This window comes from Cryptosporidium sp. chipmunk genotype I, assembly GCF_004936735.1.
Source record: "Cryptosporidium sp. chipmunk genotype I strain 37763 chromosome Unknown contig_7, whole genome shotgun sequence".
Taxonomy (NCBI): domain Eukaryota; phylum Apicomplexa; class Conoidasida; order Eucoccidiorida; family Cryptosporidiidae; genus Cryptosporidium; species Cryptosporidium sp. chipmunk genotype I.
Genome location: NW_027125616.1, coordinates 272,982 through 291,491, shown reverse-complemented (window position 1 = coordinate 291,491; position 18,510 = coordinate 272,982). Strand labels below are relative to the sequence as shown.

Genomic DNA, 18,510 nt, shown 5'->3' with positions numbered 1-18,510 from the left:
AATTGAGAAAAGAGGGTTTAATTATACTAATTTTATTAATATATACTATTTATACTACATATTTGTTTATAAAAATTGATTAAACTCATTATTAGCAGTCTCTAACCCGAAATTGCCAAATTCTTCATCACTTTCAGAGTTTTTCTCAGTCGTAGAATTTATTGGTTGTGGCTCTAGCAGGCTATCTTCTTGAAAACTAGTGCTAGGAAGCTCATTAAAAATATTTTCTGGAACTTGAGGTTGTTTAGGTGAAGGAAGTTCTCTGGTAGATAGAATCCCTTCAAGAGGGAAGTCTGTAGTGTTTGGCATAATCTTTGATTTTTTGATATTCTTCCTGATTTCTCTTCGCTTCTTGATCTTTTCCTCTTGGAGTTTTTCAAACTTATTCCTCATATTCATAGTTATTAGTTTTTCTTTAAGCTCTTTATTCCTTTGTTTCTCCAAGATTTGTTTAACCAAACCATCTTCATCGACAGGTAACTTTCTTTTTTTGGGAAGATCCCCAATATTGATCATTGGAAACGCAGAAATCCTGCCATTCCTCGTATAATAATTCTTAGCAGCATTGCAAAAGCTACGAAGAGTTTCATACTGATTTATTCCAGCAATTTTTAAGTCAACTTCATCGTCATATTGAAACATATCCCATAACGCTCTTAGGCATTTTCTATACATGGATGATTGATGTCTTCCAGCAACATAATAGTCGGGTTTCTTTGAAGGAATCCCAATGATTGGAGCTCTAATTTCTCCCTTCCTCTCAATAATATAGTTTTGAAGCGCATAAATATGGCTCCATTCCTTTTGACTTTGACTAAAGTTTGGATAAATATCATCAGCGACTTCTTCACAAAAGTCAGAAATTTCTGAGAAATCAATTTTTGACCATTTGCAAAAACTGTCTCTCTTAATGTTTATTTCTCTATATTCTTTGATTAAATCTTCACAATTTTCCACAAAATCATCCCAGTTGCCTCCAGCATCGTACTGATCAAACATTGATTTGTTTAAGGGAGGGATCAAAGAATTTGGCTTAGAAGACTCCCGAATCAAGCTTTCCATTTCTTTTTTAAAGAAATACATCGTTCCTGCCTCTGTACAAAATCCTCTTATTATCGTGTATTCCTCCTCCTGATAGGAGTGGATTGCAATTAAGATACCTCCTCCAACTCCATGGTGTAATCTGGGAAAATGATTTATTAGGTTTGTGCACATTCTAATATACGACTTCACACTAATACCTCCAAACAAGTTGTCCTCAGGATCACTCTGAACGAATGTAATAATATACTTTTTAGCTATTCTTGGGGATGGTAGACCACCTATTCCATTTGACCATTTTCCTTTGCCTCCTCTTCTTCCTTGATGATAGTACATGAAATAATATTGGTCCAAAACAATATCGATAACTGACTTCATGTAGGATTGGTCTGAATTAATTTCTTTCAGAATACTTTCATTCAGCTCGTTTGCATAAGCTCCCAGTAAGATTCCAAGTAAAGCTGTAAGCTTTATTAACAGCCTCATTTTAATCACTTTTTGTTTTCCTTTGAACCTGATTTCAAGCAGCGAGCATTTCTAGCTTCAGATCAGTTTAACTCTTTTATAAATGGTAAGCTTGTTAGCAATTCCAAAAATTTTCGAAACAAGTTTCAAAATGGCCATCTCTCATTTATAGATCCACATGTTGGCGCGCGCTTCTAGTCTTACAGGTTGCATGCATGCATAATTTTCACGACCGGTATATGTAGGGAACCTCTAAATTCTACCACAGAAAATAGGTTTGAAACTAATTATAAATTAACTAATACATGGGAACTAATTTGATTCAAGGGAGAGTTGATATTGAACAATTACGTGGTGACAAAATACAGTAGGGGGAAAGATATGACAGAATCCTGTTAGACTTGAAAATTGAAGAGGGTTGAGTTAGAAGGAAGAACTTGATCTTTCCGGGCGATTTTGAGTTCTTTAAATTCATTCTTGAATTAATTTTTTTTTTGCTTATCCGTGAAGCGCCCCTCCCCTCTTAAATCTAAGATTTGGATTTTCCCCTCATGCTGATACTCAATAATAGAAAAATTGGAAGTTAAAAATTCTGATTTAGCCCTTAAACATTAATTTTCAGGATGAGCAACAACAATGATGGTAAGTTTTGACTTTATAGGTTCTTTTTAAGCCTTACTTTTTGCTAGTAAATTTGGTGGTAGCTAAATTTAGCTTTGACGACCCCAAAAATTCCAACAAAAAGTCTTCCGTTGAGATTAAGGATAATGGGTTAACGGCTGGAGGAAATAATTTAGACCTAAATAGCAGTAGGGGTGGAGGAGATCAGTCTTCTTATGATGCAAAAGGCGGATCTAGTGCGGCAGCTGTAAGATGCTCGGTTACAGACCATTCAATGGATATGTCGATAAATATAAATTTGGGAATGAATGTTTCAAAACAAGTCACGTTGGTAGCAAAGAACTTGACAGTTGAGCTTATCAAACGCGACAAGTACTTCCGTAAAACCGTAGTTCCAATTCTTAAGTGTGTAAATTTCATGGCTTCTCCTGGACAGCTTATTGGAATTATGGGTCCTTCTGGATCAGGTAAATCAACACTACTAAATGCTCTTTCCGGTAGACTCAAGGGAAGAGAGTATAATATGAAGGGTTCTGTGGCTATTAATGGATTTACTGACATAGATTTGGGATATTTGACTCGAATGGTGGTACAAGAAGATTACTTACTTCCTTATCTCACAATCAAAGAGACAATGGACATTGTAGCAGGCCTAAGACTCCCACACTATTCCAAGAAGGATCGTGAGGAAAAAATCATTGAGATACTTGATATTATGGGACTCAGACATGTGCAGGATACATACGTTGGAGGAATTTCGAAGAAGGGAATTTCCGGTGGAGAGATGAAGAGACTTAGTGTTGCCTTGGAATTGATTCAAAATCCTCCAATATTATTTTTGGATGAACCGACAACAGGTTTGGATGCTGCTAGAGCTCATGATTTACTTTCATATCTCTCATCTCTTGCACATACTACTGGTATTATAGTGATTTGTTCTATACATACTCCAAGATCGCAAACTTTTGCCTTATTTGACAAAATTGTTCTTTTGAGCAAAGGATTTGTTCTAGGACAAGGTTCTCCAATGGATGTTGTTACCTTCTTTAATGACGTTGTTACACCTTTCCCTGATAACTATAATCCTGCAGATTTCATTATAGACGCTACATCTCTTGTTGAATTGGTGCATAAGAAAGTAATTTCAGCCTCCATATATGTACCCAAAGATGCAACTATAAAGGAAATTGAACTGGCTGAACGTAATCTGGACGGAGAGGAACCACTTTACGAGTTCGAAAAGTCAGTATCAAGAGATGATATTTCGATGAAACTCTTTGGGCTCGAAGTTCCCTCTATTGAATCATTGGATGAGTTTCATAAAATCTATGAGCAATCAGTATATGGAGAAAATGTCAAGAAAGGTATCGATAATCACTTAAGATGCGTTGATACAAGTAATCCTCAGGCTTTATTTGAAAATTATGGAAACATTGACTCTGCAAATATGAAAATCCTTCCAACTCAGACAATTTGCCAGAAGATTGCCAGGTTATCCCCAATCCCAGGCCCTATTCGTTTCTGTAGAGAAGTTAAGTATCTTACAAAAAGAATACTTCTAAACACCTGGAGAGATCCCAATGTAACCGTTGGATTACTCCTTGTTAACACATTTATGGCCATTATTATGGGAGGAGTCTTCTTCTCTCTCCCAAGAGCTGGAACTAATGATTCTGATACTGCTCAAAATGCAAGAAATATCATTGGATTAATCTTCTTTGTAGCAACAAGTATTTCATTCTTTTCCATTAAGGGACTTGTTGTAACTGTTGATGAGCGTTTTGTAATGAACAAAGAAACCTACTCCAAGATGTATACCCCTATTTCTTACTATTTTTCGAGGATGATTGCGGATTTTCCAGTTCAGCATATTCAGACTTTAGTCTATACAACAATTGTTTACTTTATGACTGGCGTATATGATCAGAATCTCAAGACCTCCTTGGCTGACCAATTTGGACTTTGGACTGTTTCTACCCAAGCCGGAGTGTTTCTTTCATACTCATTCTCATACGTACTTTCCTCATTTAGCACAAGCAGAAATACTGTATTTCAGATTTTCCCACTTTTCAGTTTAGTTTTTGCTTTGCTTGCAGGGTACTTTGTAACATTTGATCAAATTCCTGTATGGATCAGATGGTTAGGGTGGATCTCCACTGTAAGATATACCTATACCGGTATGATATTATCTGTATTCATTCCAGGAGAGAGATTTTCAAAAGTTACTACTGACTTCTTCCTAGATCAATTTAACCTTTGGACAACAGATATTTGGCTTAATGTTATAGTAGCCATTTGCTTAGGGCTTGCTTTCAGAATTCTTGGATATTTCTTAACTGCATTCACATTAAGGAACTATAAAATTGCAAGCTAAATAGTTAATCATCTGTTTCTGGTTTCCAATTGGTATTAGGATGGGAGTAATTTGAACTCCTATTGTTTTGAAACACGGAGAAAAGTTAGGGATTTTTACATGGATCAAGTATCTTATTCTTCCTGTAATTTAATTGTTTTTACCCAATTATTTGTAACTTAGCTCAGTAGATAATTAGAATTTGGTATTTAATACTTATTAGGAGTCGCTACGTGTTTTAAATAACACTCTTTGATCAATAGATATGAATCTATTGAGTAAATGATCTAAATATATTTTAATGGATGAGTATTATGATGGATTGATTTCTTAATTGACTAGTTCTTTCCTATTTCTTGCCTAATGATTCTCTAGACAATATATAGTATTAAGTATAAATTCAGGAATTTCACTTTAGATGTTTTTAGTTTTTAATGTAACTAAAAATAATTAAATCAAATTACCTAGAAGTGGTTTTTAATATACTGGAGATAGCTGGAATTAGTTAGAAAGCCCAATGGATTCAGCAGAAAGCTCTAAATCAACCGATTCTGAGGTATCTATAGCAGAGGCATTATTGCTAGAAGAATTTTCAATTTTCTTACCGCTAAGAATTCTTCTTACAGTGCCACTAATTTGAGTTGCAGGCTCAGGCTCAAGATCTTTGCTTGACCAACCAAGAATTACCCTCTTCTTAGTTCTTCCAAATCCTTGGTCATAAAGATATCTGAATGCCTTGCTAATGGAGGAGTGAATCGCCTTAATACCTGTAACAATACCAGAAAATTTGGCTGTTCTATCAAGATTTGATATAACTGAATGGTCTGTATAAATAGTTCTTAGAATATTTTCAACTTGTAAAACTTCTTGTTCATTAACTTCTTGGTTACTAGATTCGGTTCCAACTGAATTAACTACTTCGTTCCACCACATTTTAAATCCTGTACTCATTGTCATCATACCACTACTTATACTTCCACTTTCAGGGAACTCTGACCTATTGCTTTGCTCCGAGAATAGGATCTTGATGAATTCTTGTACTCTAGCTAAGTCATTATCACTCTGAGAACAGCCTAAATTCTCCTCTGATACTTCAAGGGTTGATTTCATATACCCAAAGTTAATAAATTTAAAGTTTGCTGGTGATAGCTGTGTTAATGCATTTAAGTTGTCTTCAATCTTCTTTGTAGACCAGCTCCAAACGAGACGGTCAAGATAGATACTTCTGGAATTTAGATCACAGTGTAGAACTCTGCCTGCAATTGAGTGGTGCTGCAAAGTTAAAATAGCAGCTATCAAAGAGTGAGCCAAGGAGTACTGAGCTTCTAATCGGAGTGAAACTCTGGCTTTATAGTTAAATTCAGCTGTTTTTGAGCTTTTCAGCCACTTTATAAGTGCACTACTTTTGAAAAATTTTATAATATCTCTAAGAGAAGGTCCCATAATTCGTTCATGGATCAAAACCCCTCCCAAATATGATTTACTTTCGTGGAGTTGTTGGCTTAGATTTTCATTGGATCCAAAGCAAACAACTGGGGGTATCATAAAATCTGACCCAACACCATACGTAGCTGAAGGTTTGGTGGGGAACTGTTGGTTTGATAATAAGGTTATATAAAACATTTCTCTTGTACTTGTTTTCTTTGTAGAAACTTTGAGCATGATGTTTTCTGGTACAGACCTTGGGATTGACCTATGTTCATTCTTTCCAGGGTGGATATAATAGAAGCCATCTCCAATGCTGGAATACATAAGAACACAGTTCACAGACGAAAAGATATTTTTGGCTTGGTGAGGTAATCCAAACTTTGCCGTTGATGAATGTTTAAGTTGATGTGGAATTGGAATAACAGGATTTCCTGCTTCATTTGAAATAATCATCCCATAAATCGGCCTTACTGCTAAGACTGCATTTGTTAAGAATCCGTTAGTTACTGGCTGCATTCTAATATTATATACAATCTCGTCAGTTGTGGAGACTTTGTATCTTGGAATTTGCTCAAGTTTTAAGTGTTCTAATACGTTTTCTTCAAATTCAATATCACATTTAATGAACTTGAATGGTAGAGACCAACAAAGGGCTGCCAAGAGATTTTGCTCGGAGTCGTACTCTGAAACATTTGGTTGGTTGGCTTGGTATCCAAATGAATGCTTTATTAATACTAAAAAGAATAAAAACAAAGGAAATATGACGTTCATGACTAAATTCTATTTCTTTGATGTATTTCTGACTTATTAACTATTTAAATTCTTGTGCTTTCAAAGTAACTAACTACTTGAATATTATTTATTTATCTTAATATTGTAAAATAAACGCACTGTTCAAACTCTTTGAAGAAAAGTTTTCAGGCTTATTTTTAATTCAAAGGCAAATCTAATCTCTAAATGAGAATTATAATATTTCGAAAAAATGAGGATCAATTCTATTAATCAAAAAATAATTCACTAGCTCTTATTATCCGAGTGATAATAATTTGGAGGCATATTTAAGCCTATTTTATTTGTTGTTCCAATATTAGGAGTATTTTGATTAATATATTGGAACCAATTAAGTGTTTATATACAGCAATTAATCACACTCAAATTGTCATGATCACTGTAGATACTGTAATTAATCATTATTTTAATTATTCCGTCTTGAATGAATATTGGAAAAATAAATGCATGACTTGCGCGCCAAGTGATCTAAAAAGAACTAAGGTTGTGCATGACAAAATATGGGGCAATGATTAATTAAAAAAAAGATATAAATATAAATATATATATGGAAAATCAGTATTTATAGATAAGAGGAACTGGATTTGAAGGACTTTAATTTTTTTTTATAGGAATGCAACAAGAGGAACAAGATAAGTGAAAAAATGAAGTTGCTAAAGACAGCTTTAGGAATTTTACTTTGTTTGATTTTGGTAGCATTAAACTCAAAAGTTGAGGCAGCAAGGTATTGGAAGCCCATTTTTGGTAAAAAGTATAGAGTTGAAGAGAAAAATATAAGAGATGATTTTTCTGGAACGTTAATTATGTAAGTTTTTGGCACGTAATGTTTGTGTTGTGCGTAATTTATTGTTTAGGGATTACTGTTCAGTATTAACTCCATACCAGCTAAAGCTTTCCAATATATTTATTATTGTTTCAAAAAAATTCTCTTATGATGGTAAGTTTGTGATCTCTTGGGAAGATTCTAGCTTGAAAACTCGGAGTAATCTGCCCAAAGAACGTGAGCTCAGAATTATAACAATAATTGCCTTAAAACAATAGGAATGGCTTTATTAGATGCATGCTATATAGTATATAATTTAAGAGACGGATACTTTTCAGGTTGCTCAGTTGCATTGGAGTTAACAATTAAAGGGAATGACATAATAAGAGATAATAGTTTAGAAATTTGTAAGGAGGTATTGAAAATAGCCAAGGAAGATCCAGAAATTAAAGACCTGGTTCACGAAGCACATCCTGACAATGTTCATAACATTTTAGAGAAAGTTGAATCTGCTGTTAAGATGGGAATGGATGAATTGGGAGGTGAAGCATGTGCAAAGCTATCTAAAGAAGAAATCTCAATAGCAAATGCACTTGTTGTGATACTCTTGGAAGAAGGATACAAAATAAGTAGAACAAGAGCCTGTACAGTTGTTTTATCTTTAAAAGAGGGTTCGTTGGAGGATTGTGCTAAGTCCCTAAGGTCAGCATTAAGAGGACACATAGAATACGCAAAAGCTGAAAGATTTTGTCAAAAAGTTGCAGAGTTTAACACCAGAAAGTCCCCTCTTCTCTCAGATGTGTTAAATAAAGGACAGATATTTCCATTGGATGGAGTGAATTCCAACTTGAAGAAAAAGGTGGAGGTAAACGAGGCTATTTTGGTTGCTCTTGCGATTGATAACAGATGTCATTTAGATGAGCTTGACGTTAGAGAAATATTATTCACAAACTATCCATCTACAAATGTAGTTGTTGACAGAAGGCAGCTTTTTGATAGATTTCTCATTTATTATAACAGAAACAAATCTGGAAAGATAGGCAAAAGGTGGTTCAAAGATGGGGTATTAAACGGGGCTGAAGAGGAAGAAAGTAATATCTCATTAGGGTCTAAGATGGAGCTAGTCAATCTTACAAACCAACAGGCTCTTCAAACACTCTATTCAACTTATAGAAGTCTGATTGGTTCATTCAAAGAGACTCAGAAGTTCGTACAGGATATTCAATTTCAAAGAGGAAATGTTCCACAAAGCTTAAAACGTCGCTTCTTCATGCAAATTCAATTTGTTAAGTATATGGAAAAACACATTGGAGCTTTGAAGGAGTATATTGAATCTGATAACACGGATATATACTCAGCCTCAAATTTACCTTATGGTATTTCAGATTTGAAGTCTTTTTCAGAGTTGGCCAGAAAGGACTGGATCAATTCTCTTGTTGAAGACAAGCCATATGAAGAGATGGATCACTTTTCATTGTTCTGTCCACTACTACATAGGTCTGCATTCAGACTTGCCCTATTGGTAGTCGGAATCTCTCAAAGCATTTTAGGAAAGACCAAAATCAAACTTCCAGATGCATGTTTGGCAATATCCCAAGTAAAAAATGATCGAGATCATAAAAACTCCATTAAGCTAGCATTAGCCTCTGTATTTGTAAATAATCAACATATTTTGGATATGGATGAACTGGAGTTACTATATAATTTGATTGTAACTTCCGTAGATGAATCTATTAATGAGTTCTTGCTTGGAATTCCTGAGGAGTTTTTTAACTTTGAAGATGAAAGCGAGATTACTGACGAGAAGCTTGAACGTTGGATTGCAAAAGTTGAACACAGACTAACCAAAATCATTATTGAACCAAAATCAATTTTAAATAACATATCTCTATTTGATGTAGATATGATTATGCAAAATATATCTCCACTAGAAGCTAAACTTCAGCTTTTGATTGGAGTTTCAATCAGAAGAGTTCACGAAGCCTTAGAGGATTTGACTGATATTGAGCATGAAATGAGAAGTTTGAAGGACAAAATAGAGTTTGCGAGGATTCAAACCGATAGTAGTAGTGAAATTTCGAATACTAAAGAATACAATCTGTTGATCAAGAAAAGGGAAGAACAGTTGCAAAAGGTCATAGATCTTGGGGTTGAACATGCTGGACACTGTGCAAAAGCTATTGACGTATTTGATATTTCAGATAGACCAATAGTTCGAAAAGTTCATCGTATAATTGCAGTAAATACTGAGTTCAAAAGACTAAGTGTTAGCTATACAAAAGTTCAACAAGGAGAACCAATCTTTAAGTCCAATAAAGTTTTACTTAGAACCTCCATCATAAACCATAGAAAAGATCTGGCAAGGAGAATCCTTGAAGAGCTAATCATTGGAGAGCCTTATAATCCCACTGACAGTAGATGGTACACAGATCTCGACGAGTGTTTTAACAACTCAGTTCCAGATCTCAAGTTATCTCTAAAACTGGATCCAAGTTATCCTATTGAACGATCTTCAGGTTTTACCAGCATTAATGCAAAAAAGAAACCACCCAAATACCATCTGCTTTGTGATAAGAACCAACTGAGGAGATTTAAAATATTTCAACCAGATTTAGAGGAGATTTTTAAACTTGCTGACATTCCAGTTATAGACTTCGAAGGAAACAAACCTCTTATGGCAGATATTTTGACACTAGAAGGATGGGCTCCTCTTAAGACTACTATCCATGAGAAAGAGGAGCCTAATATTCCCTGTTCTATAGCTAAACAACTTTTTAGAAAAATAATTTCGGATATATCACAAAGAGCAACAGGAGGAACTTCATACTTCAACATTCCTCTTCTTCACTTATGGTGTGCTGATCACATAAGGTTCAGGAGAGGTAACCAGGCTATTTGGAGAAACCTAATCCCCAGGATTTGGTCAATTTTTATAGAAGATCCTCTGGACATAAACAAACTTAGATCCAACAAATGGATGATTAGAAACTGGTTTAGATAATTAAATTAGGGTTTTTGTATAATTGTAGTTTAAAAGGTTTATTTTTGCAAGAGTAATAAGTAGAATAGTTTATTAAACTTTCAAAGTATATCAAAACTACTTATGGTGTTGAATGGATAGAATATCAGTCAAAAAAATACTTCAGGTGATTTTAGACAGAACTAGCAGACTTAACAATTATCTTACTTGAAATACAGACACAGTGAATGTGTGGTCTCTTAAGGATGCATTTAACACGAATAAGCTTATCTTCGGAACGAAAAATTAATAGTTTAATAAATCAAGAACAGCCAGCAAATCATAATTGCCAGTGAAAATATAAAAATATATTTAAATTTACATATCCACTTTTATGTAAATGTAACTTATATTATTTATATATGTAAATATATATTTATCTGGAGAAATTGCAAATAAACAAAAACTGTTGGCGCCAAAGCAAAATAGGGTGAAAATATTGGATGAGGGGGGGAGGAAAGGTTTGAATGCGTTTAGGCGTCAGCCAAAGCAAGTATTAGGAGGCAAACTGTTGTTGAGAAAAAAGTTACAAAAAGAGGGTAAATAAATGAGACAAAAAATTGTAAAAAGTTTGGGAAAAAATCAAGAATTAAAGAAACGGTTGCAAGGTTGAGGCAAAGAAGAAAGAAGAGTCTGAGATCAGGATCAGACACTCTAGACGAGATCCAGGAGTTAAAAAAATTAATTAGTTAATAAAAAAAGTACAAAAGCTAATAATTTATAGAAATTATACAATTTAGTTAATTCCTGGAAATGGAAGTTCAAGAGCCAATGGATGTGATGATGGTTGTGGAAGAATCTGCAACAGAGACAAATTTAGTTCCAGGTACCGAGTGCAATGCTGAGAATACAAGTTTATCTCTTGAAACTGGACAAAATGTTGCGGCTAATCAAAAAGATGAATGTGCTAAAGTGGAGCACTCGGAGCTGGAGCCGGACTACGAGTTAATTTGCATTGACTTCTTTTTAAGATATATTTCAAATTTGTATCCTTTATGGGGAGAGTATGGAGATAACTTGATGTTTCATATAGCTCAAATATATGGGGCTATCAGCAAGGAAGAGTTCAGTCCTTACTTAAAAATAATAGAATCTGTTGGATTAAAGATTAACGAAAAGATGAAGCCTGATAATAATCTAACGATGCCCAGTGAAATCGTCCGTAAAATGAGGTCTAGTAATGCTGTTAATGATTTACAGGGATATCCTTTAGATATTGATAAGTGTGATCCTCAGGTGTGTATCCGTGCAATTTCTCACTTAGACTCTTATAGGGAGTGGTTGGATGGAATGCTAACAGGGACAGATTGCGGATTAGAGTCAGTATCTCAAATATCTGAGTGTCTAGAGGGACAAATTGGAAAGCCAATAAACGAATGGAAACCAGCTAATTTGTCTGGAGAATTGGTGCTTCCTCTGGTTTATCAGGCATATGTAACAATGGAAGTAAGACGTGGGGGAGATTTCACACAAAATAGTAGACATATTGAAGAACGTGCTTCGGTTTCTGAGAAAACTGTGATTTTGAATAGTGGAGGGAAGCCCTGTATTTCAAATAATTCACCATCAAAAGGGGGAAATGAGGTTGGAGTTACTTATGAAAAAAATAGAGATCGTTGGGTTGCAGTTTGGACGGAAAATGGCATTAGAAGGAGTCGAATTTTTAATGTTAAGCAGTATGGATATGATACAGCAAGAGAAATGGCTATTCAATACAGAAGAGAGCAGCTTGCTAATATTAATAACAAGATTCAAACTGGTACTCCAGTACAAACCACTAGAACTAACAAAAGAAGTAGAAGATCTATCGAAGGTACAAGCCGTTCAGGAAGGACATCTCCTTCAGTATACAACACAAGAAACTCGAATATAGATACTATAAACCTGCAGAATCCTGATTACGAGGTGTTTTATGATCAAGAAAGAGATTCTTGGATTTGCAAGAATTCGGTAAATACTCTAGAACAGGAGACTCTCTTTTCTGTTGAAGAATTTGGTACAGAAAAGGCTAAACAGCTTGCAATAGAAAAAGCAGGGGGTTTGGCTGATGAGACATCATTTACTCCGGTCAAAAAGGCTTCTTCTAGAGCTTCAGCTTCAAAAGGAGCTGTATTTACACCGAAAAGAAGGGATTCTCAGGGCACTGATGGAAACTCATCAAACGCCTCAGAGGGACAGCCACCACCATCTTCATCATTTAGAATAAGGATTGCAACAAATGTTTCCGGTTCAAAGGCTGAACCAGGAACAGTTCAACTAAGTAATGGGACACAAAATTTTTCTTCTGAGCATAATGCAGGAGGTAGATCAGAGTCAAGGAAATCCGCCTCTGGGGAAGAATTTTTGGTATACCATGGAAAGAAATACTACTTTGGGCCTGTGATAGAAGGAATACGTTACGACAAGATCCAAAACAGGTGGGTAACCGGTTATGTTGGGCAGGATGGTAGGAAGCGTTATAAGTATTTCAGTATTGGAGCTTATGGATTTGAGGGATCTCGTCAGCTCGCTATTGAATATAGAGAAAGTATGTATTCAAGCACAAAGGGGGTTGAAAGACTGAGTGAATTCCTACAGACTGTAATACAAGGATTTCCTGCATATGAAAATGGGGTTTTGCAAGACGTATCATTTGAAGATTTAACAGTACATAAGGGACAGTTGAAAGATGGATCGGAAAGATACTACTTTTGTATTCCATCAAAGGGAGATTTTTTGGTAACAACACCAACCGATCGGGAAGATGAACAGGTAAATTCTTTACTTAATAGATATAGATCAGTTTTACAGAACAGTGGAGGTAAGGAGGAGCACTTACTTAAGGAATCAGTTTTGGCTTGCAGTAGATCAGACTCAAAATCCCCCTCAGCCTTAATACATTCGAACTCCGAGTCAATTACCCAAAAGGAAAAGAATTCATCAATTTCAACAGAAGTTAGGAACGAAGTTGAGGCTACAGCTAAATTGGAAGATTTGGAAATGCAGGATATTGAGAAAAAAAAAGACTATGATAGGCCGGACAAAATATTAGTAAGCTCAGTGAATGAGACACTGGAACAAGAAGCTAGACAAGAACTGGCCCAGGAATTAAAAGAGGAAATCGACCACAAAATATATGAAAGCAGCCCATTAAAGACTAATCCTGCAGTGGAATTGGATTTTCCAAAAAGTATTCAAGGACATTTAGATTCCCTCTCAAAAATAGAAACCCCATCTTCCAGAAGCTCTGCATCTGTACATGATTGTAATTTAACTATATATAATGACTCAATGTATATAGATATTGAAGACAAATCAAGCCCTGATGGCCGAAAAAGATTCTTTATTGGACCACAAATTGATGGAGTCTCGTACAACCCTATGATACATCGCTGGGTTACTCAATATGATGTAGATGGTGTTTCTATGACAAAGAATTTCAGTGTAAAAAGTTATGGTTTTGAGAAATCTAGATATTTGGCAATCCAATGGAGAATTAAATATAATGGAGAACCTCCCCAGCTAAATCAGCTCATCCAAGCTCTACAAGACCAGGGAATAGAGTATCCTCCAAAGTGAACTTGCTGCTTGTTAATTTTCCCTAGCTTGTTGCAATTTATGATACTTAGGGCTCATCTTTTTACTCATAGTGCTGATTCTAGACTACTCTTTCTAAGTAATTAGTTTATATTTAGCTCTAACTTTTGTTAAAACCTCTTTTTTTGCATGCATTTTACACTAATAGTTGCCTTCAAAACATCTCCCGCTCGCGGCAAACACGTTTGAGGCTTAAAATTCAGAGATCTTGGTAGATATAAAAGAAGAGGTGACAAAAAAAAATTTAAATGGAAAAGTGAAAAAATTGGAAAGAAGATAGCCACAAGAAAGAAGGAGTATTTAAGGCTCTTATGAAGTTTAATTCAACAGTATTTCTCGGGCTTTTAGCGATTTGCATCAAATTAGCTATAACATATGCTAATAAGCATGCAAGTGAGCCGAGACTTAATAATGGCTTTATGCCACAAGATAAATGTATAAAAGAAACAAATTCATTATATTTGGAGCTTTATAGAGATGGTTCTAAGAAAATAAACGTTACTTCAATGTATAGACTATTGCCATCCGGTCCGATAAAATATTTATTCCACTTTCAACAAAGTAGAACAGCTGCCATTGAAACAATTAATGTACCGTTGGCTTTGGGTCTTCACAGGCCTCAAAATATTTCGGAACCAATGAATAGAAGTGTTGCAGCTTCAACATCTCACCAATTTTTGATGGAAGAGTTCTATGTAAGCAGATTTATTGAATTTTCTGTCAATAATATTGAATTGCCACTTTCCAATATATTCTTAGGAGCATGTATCATATATACTTATAGGAGTGTTAGAAATCAGCTTGGAGTTTCATCATCTCTTCCAGATATACACAAAGTTGCTGCTATGACTTTCCAATTACCAAATTTAAGAGACGAAAACTTTAGAAAAACTTGTAGACAATATATTAATAGTCTCGCACTATCAGGAAGAAATAACTCTCCATTGAATTTGGTCTCTCAAGTATGCTCACAGATACAATCTTGTATGGATGATTCAGCTTTATTAAATTCGGTAACAACTTTGAGAGAAGCTTTGTCAATTAATACAGAAAAGTTGAATGGTCATGATTCTCCAAATAGGATTGCGTTTATTAATAATATTGGAAGAAGATTTCAGGGAAAGCCTTTGAATGTGAATTTGTTGAGATTATACAGGTTGGTTTGCAAACTGGACTCAATTTTGAATGCATTTTTTTCAAATAAATTAACAGATGCTTTTTTGATAAAGGATCAAAACCATATGGATTCATGGCAGCAAATAGTCGAGTATTTGGATGAAAGGAATCCAGGAGATATGAAATGTGAGGACTTATTACGTCTTCACTTAAAAGCCTTCCCACTATTTTCAACTCAGTTGAATATGAATAAGAGGAATCATCTCAGTAAACTTCTTTGTGCGTCTTCAGAACAAGCAGTTAATCAATACTTGGTTCCATTCTCTCCAACATCAATTTCTTTTCAATATCTGATGTATTTAAGTGAATATTTGGAACTTCCGTTGAAGCTAATTTCAAAATCTCAGTGTATCTTTTTCCTCTCGGCTTCGTACACAGGAATGTTTCCAAGATTTGAATATTCTACAGAATTAACAATACTATTAGATCAACTAAATGAAAAAACCAAAGAAGGTTTCGTTCCTTATTGTATCAAAAATATTCAGAGATATATCAATTTGGCAGAAAATACTTTTGTTCCAAAAGAGAGGATAGTTATTAACACGAAAAGAGATTCTTCAGAGCTTTGCAACGCAATTTTTAAATGCTTTAACTCAGAATCTTCACTTTCGGAAGATGATTTAACAACTCTTTTTATTTCAACAATTTCCTCTCATGGTGAATTCTATAACCAGTTCCTCCCAAGGGTAAAGTTCATCACAAGAACTACTGAAAAAAAGGTCAAGGAAAATAAAGCTGACTTTAAAGTGGATTCTATTGTAGTTAGCAAACTATTATCACCATTATCAGTAATAAATAAAGTTGGTATGACACATGATCCAGCAGTTACAATTAAAGTACAAGAATTATACTCTTCATTAGTTAGAATAGGCCTCTTAATTACTGATAGCACAAACATTTCAGAAGTTAGCAGAAGTAAAAGACCATTAACACTTCCAAAGGAATTTATTTCCGGGAAAAATCTAGATGATTTGGTTCCTTCTATTTCAGATCTTTCTACAATTGTGGCAAACAGCTTTGTTCCGTCAGAATGTGCTTCAGCTATTATTAAGAAATATCCAGAGTTGAATATAATATTCTTTACATTATCTTCACTCTGTGAGTATGTACTCGATAATTCATATCCGACCCCTTTCTCAGATATCCCCTACTTATTAAAGCTTGTGAGCATTTTGTCCGATAGTTATGGGTTTTCTATTAACAAGATTAGAAGAATCTATGCATATGCAGCAAGTTCTTATACGGTTCTCGGAGTGCAGATAAGATTATTACCATTATTTTCTTTTGTAAGCAGATATAGTTTGATGAACGATAGTTTTAAGTCAGAATACAACATTTGTATAGAGAATTTTCAATTTAAATTATTTTTCACAAATTCGCAGATCCAAGACAATAAAGAAGCTTTTTGTAGATATGCCTCTTTGGTTCTTGAGGATGAATTCTTTGAAAAGAATGTATTATTTGCAATTAAGACATACTCTAGGAAGTCTTCTATGGAAGAGGATTGGTATAATTCGTTATCTGATCTTTTTAACGATACCAGAGTTTCAATGATGAATTCTATTGGGTCTAATCTTGCTGTTGGCTATTCAGTTGGAGATGGATCAAAGTTTTTCCCATTCTTCATTTCAAAATATATCAGAAGTATTCAAAAATCAAATTATTCTGGGGAGCTTACAAATAAAAATGTCGTTAAAATATTTACCCAAATATACTCAAACTACGAGAATATTCCAGATATAGGCAGCTCTTCTTTTATTGGAAACGCACTGAGATATGAATTCATTTATTCAAAGGATACTTCCAAGGATATGAGCAATTTTAAACTGATTTCAGACGAGATTTACGGTTTAAGATATTTTTTCTCTCGTGAAACCTTACTAGAAAGTTATCCATATTTAGTTGAGAGTTGTATAATTACTACATCAGAATATATGAAGTCCATTGGAAACAGAGATCTGGATGCTTCAAAAATTAAAGAAATATGCACATTCACCTTTTCCAATCCATATAAGGAGATGAATTCTCAGCTCAGAACCAATGCATTGTTTATTAACTATTTGGTAAATTACTTTAGCATCCCTCAAAATGCTGTTCCAAAACTTCATTGTATATACGAATTAGTTAGTGCGTTCTCAAACTTCTCTGAGGGAATTCCATCTTTTGAGACTTCTGTTCATTTTGGGATAAACTTATATGTACTTACATTTGGATTTAGAAATATTAAAGAAGATACCTTTGACGAAAGGTGTAAAGTTGCTGCTTTGCTTTCAAACATCTTGGATACAAATACAGAAGCTGCTATATATGAGGAAAATGCTTCGTCAAAAACGAATTTTGGACTTTCTCTTCACAAACATAACTTGAGTCCAATAAGCACAATGCGTATTTCTTCTCTCTGTAGTACAGTTATACAGTGTTCGAAGTCAAATTTGCATGACAAACCTATAGGAGATTATCTTAAGAAAACCATTTACAACTTTATATACAATGACCATCTAACTGGGGACCCCCTTGATTCTGCGAGCATCTCATTAAATAAGGGCTCCAATAAAGAAAATGTTTCAAGAAGCCAAGATAAGGGCAGACTTGAGAGAGAAATTGATAAGCTTATTATTGATGGTGTGGAAATTAATTATGATGGTAAGAAAGTCAAAGTTCAAGGTCTTAGAATGCTTGAGTCAATAAGGTTGTATGGCGTTTTTCATGATAGCTTTAGAAATTTGTTAAAGCAATTTGAGGGCGAGGATTTGGTAAATAAGTATAGCTTTTCTGGTTTATACTCAGGGAATAATCCTATTAAGGGTAGAAACGACTCCATTGATAATCTGAAGCTCTTCAGCATTGAAACAGCTGCTTATGTAGTCCACAACATTTCCAACAGCATTTTAGAAAACGACAAGACTTTTGAAGCTCAGGGTTTTGTGCTTTCTATCCAGAAAAACACAATTAAATACTGTAGTGAACACTTAAAATCAGTTCTTTCTGAGGAATTCAGTCACTATGAAATCTACTCCATTTGCGCAGTTGCATTTTCAGCCTTCAAATATTAATATATTAACTCAATTAGCTTATAGTGTATTTCTCAAAATAATCATCAAAGGAAAGAACAATTCTTTTTAGGCATTTAATTTATTTACTTATAGGTTTATTCTAATTATAATTTTACATGCATTACTTGCAAATTTGCATGTTGCATGCGTTGATTTTTTTCATGATATTGACTAATTCTAAACCAAATACAAAAAATTGGTCTCATTTCCTAAGTTATATACATAA

At 34.4% G+C, this 18,510-nt stretch overlaps 6 protein-coding genes across 6 annotated transcripts; 4 read left to right on the top strand and 2 right to left on the bottom strand.

The window, feature by feature from the left end:
• Window positions 1-66: 66 nt before the first annotated feature.
• ELE39_003557 (uncharacterized protein) lies at window positions 67-1,527 on the bottom strand (the record flags this gene model as incomplete). Its single annotated transcript, XM_067346661.1, has 1 exon — window positions 67-1,527. The coding sequence occupies one exon, from the start codon at window positions 1,525-1,527 to the stop codon at window positions 67-69; it is 1,461 nt and encodes a 486-aa protein (XP_067199974.1).
• A 602-nt stretch (window positions 1,528-2,129) lies between these two features.
• On the top strand, window positions 2,130-4,501 carry ELE39_003555 (ABC transporter; the record flags this gene model as incomplete). Its single annotated transcript, XM_067346659.1, has 2 exons — window positions 2,130-2,148; window positions 2,196-4,501. 2 exons carry the CDS (start codon window positions 2,130-2,132, stop codon window positions 4,499-4,501), a joined length of 2,325 nt encoding a protein of 774 aa, XP_067199972.1.
• A 480-nt stretch (window positions 4,502-4,981) lies between these two features.
• ELE39_003554 (uncharacterized protein) lies at window positions 4,982-6,679 on the bottom strand (the record flags this gene model as incomplete). Its single annotated transcript, XM_067346658.1, has 1 exon — window positions 4,982-6,679. One exon carries the CDS (start codon window positions 6,677-6,679, stop codon window positions 4,982-4,984), a length of 1,698 nt encoding a protein of 565 aa, XP_067199971.1.
• A 1,061-nt stretch (window positions 6,680-7,740) lies between these two features.
• ELE39_003553 (uncharacterized protein) lies at window positions 7,741-10,461 on the top strand (the record flags this gene model as incomplete). The annotated part of the gene is made up of 1 exon (XM_067346657.1): window positions 7,741-10,461. One exon carries the CDS (start codon window positions 7,741-7,743, stop codon window positions 10,459-10,461), a length of 2,721 nt encoding a protein of 906 aa, XP_067199970.1.
• Window positions 10,462-11,232: 771 nt separating this feature from the next.
• Window positions 11,233-14,037, top strand: ELE39_003552 (AP2 domain-containing; the record flags this gene model as incomplete). Its single annotated transcript, XM_067346656.1, has 1 exon — window positions 11,233-14,037. The coding sequence occupies one exon, from the start codon at window positions 11,233-11,235 to the stop codon at window positions 14,035-14,037; it is 2,805 nt and encodes a 934-aa protein (XP_067199969.1).
• A 329-nt stretch (window positions 14,038-14,366) lies between these two features.
• On the top strand, window positions 14,367-18,284 carry ELE39_003551 (uncharacterized protein; the record flags this gene model as incomplete). Its single annotated transcript, XM_067346655.1, has 1 exon — window positions 14,367-18,284. One exon carries the CDS (start codon window positions 14,367-14,369, stop codon window positions 18,282-18,284), a length of 3,918 nt encoding a protein of 1,305 aa, XP_067199968.1.
• Window positions 18,285-18,510: the final 226 nt, after the last annotated feature.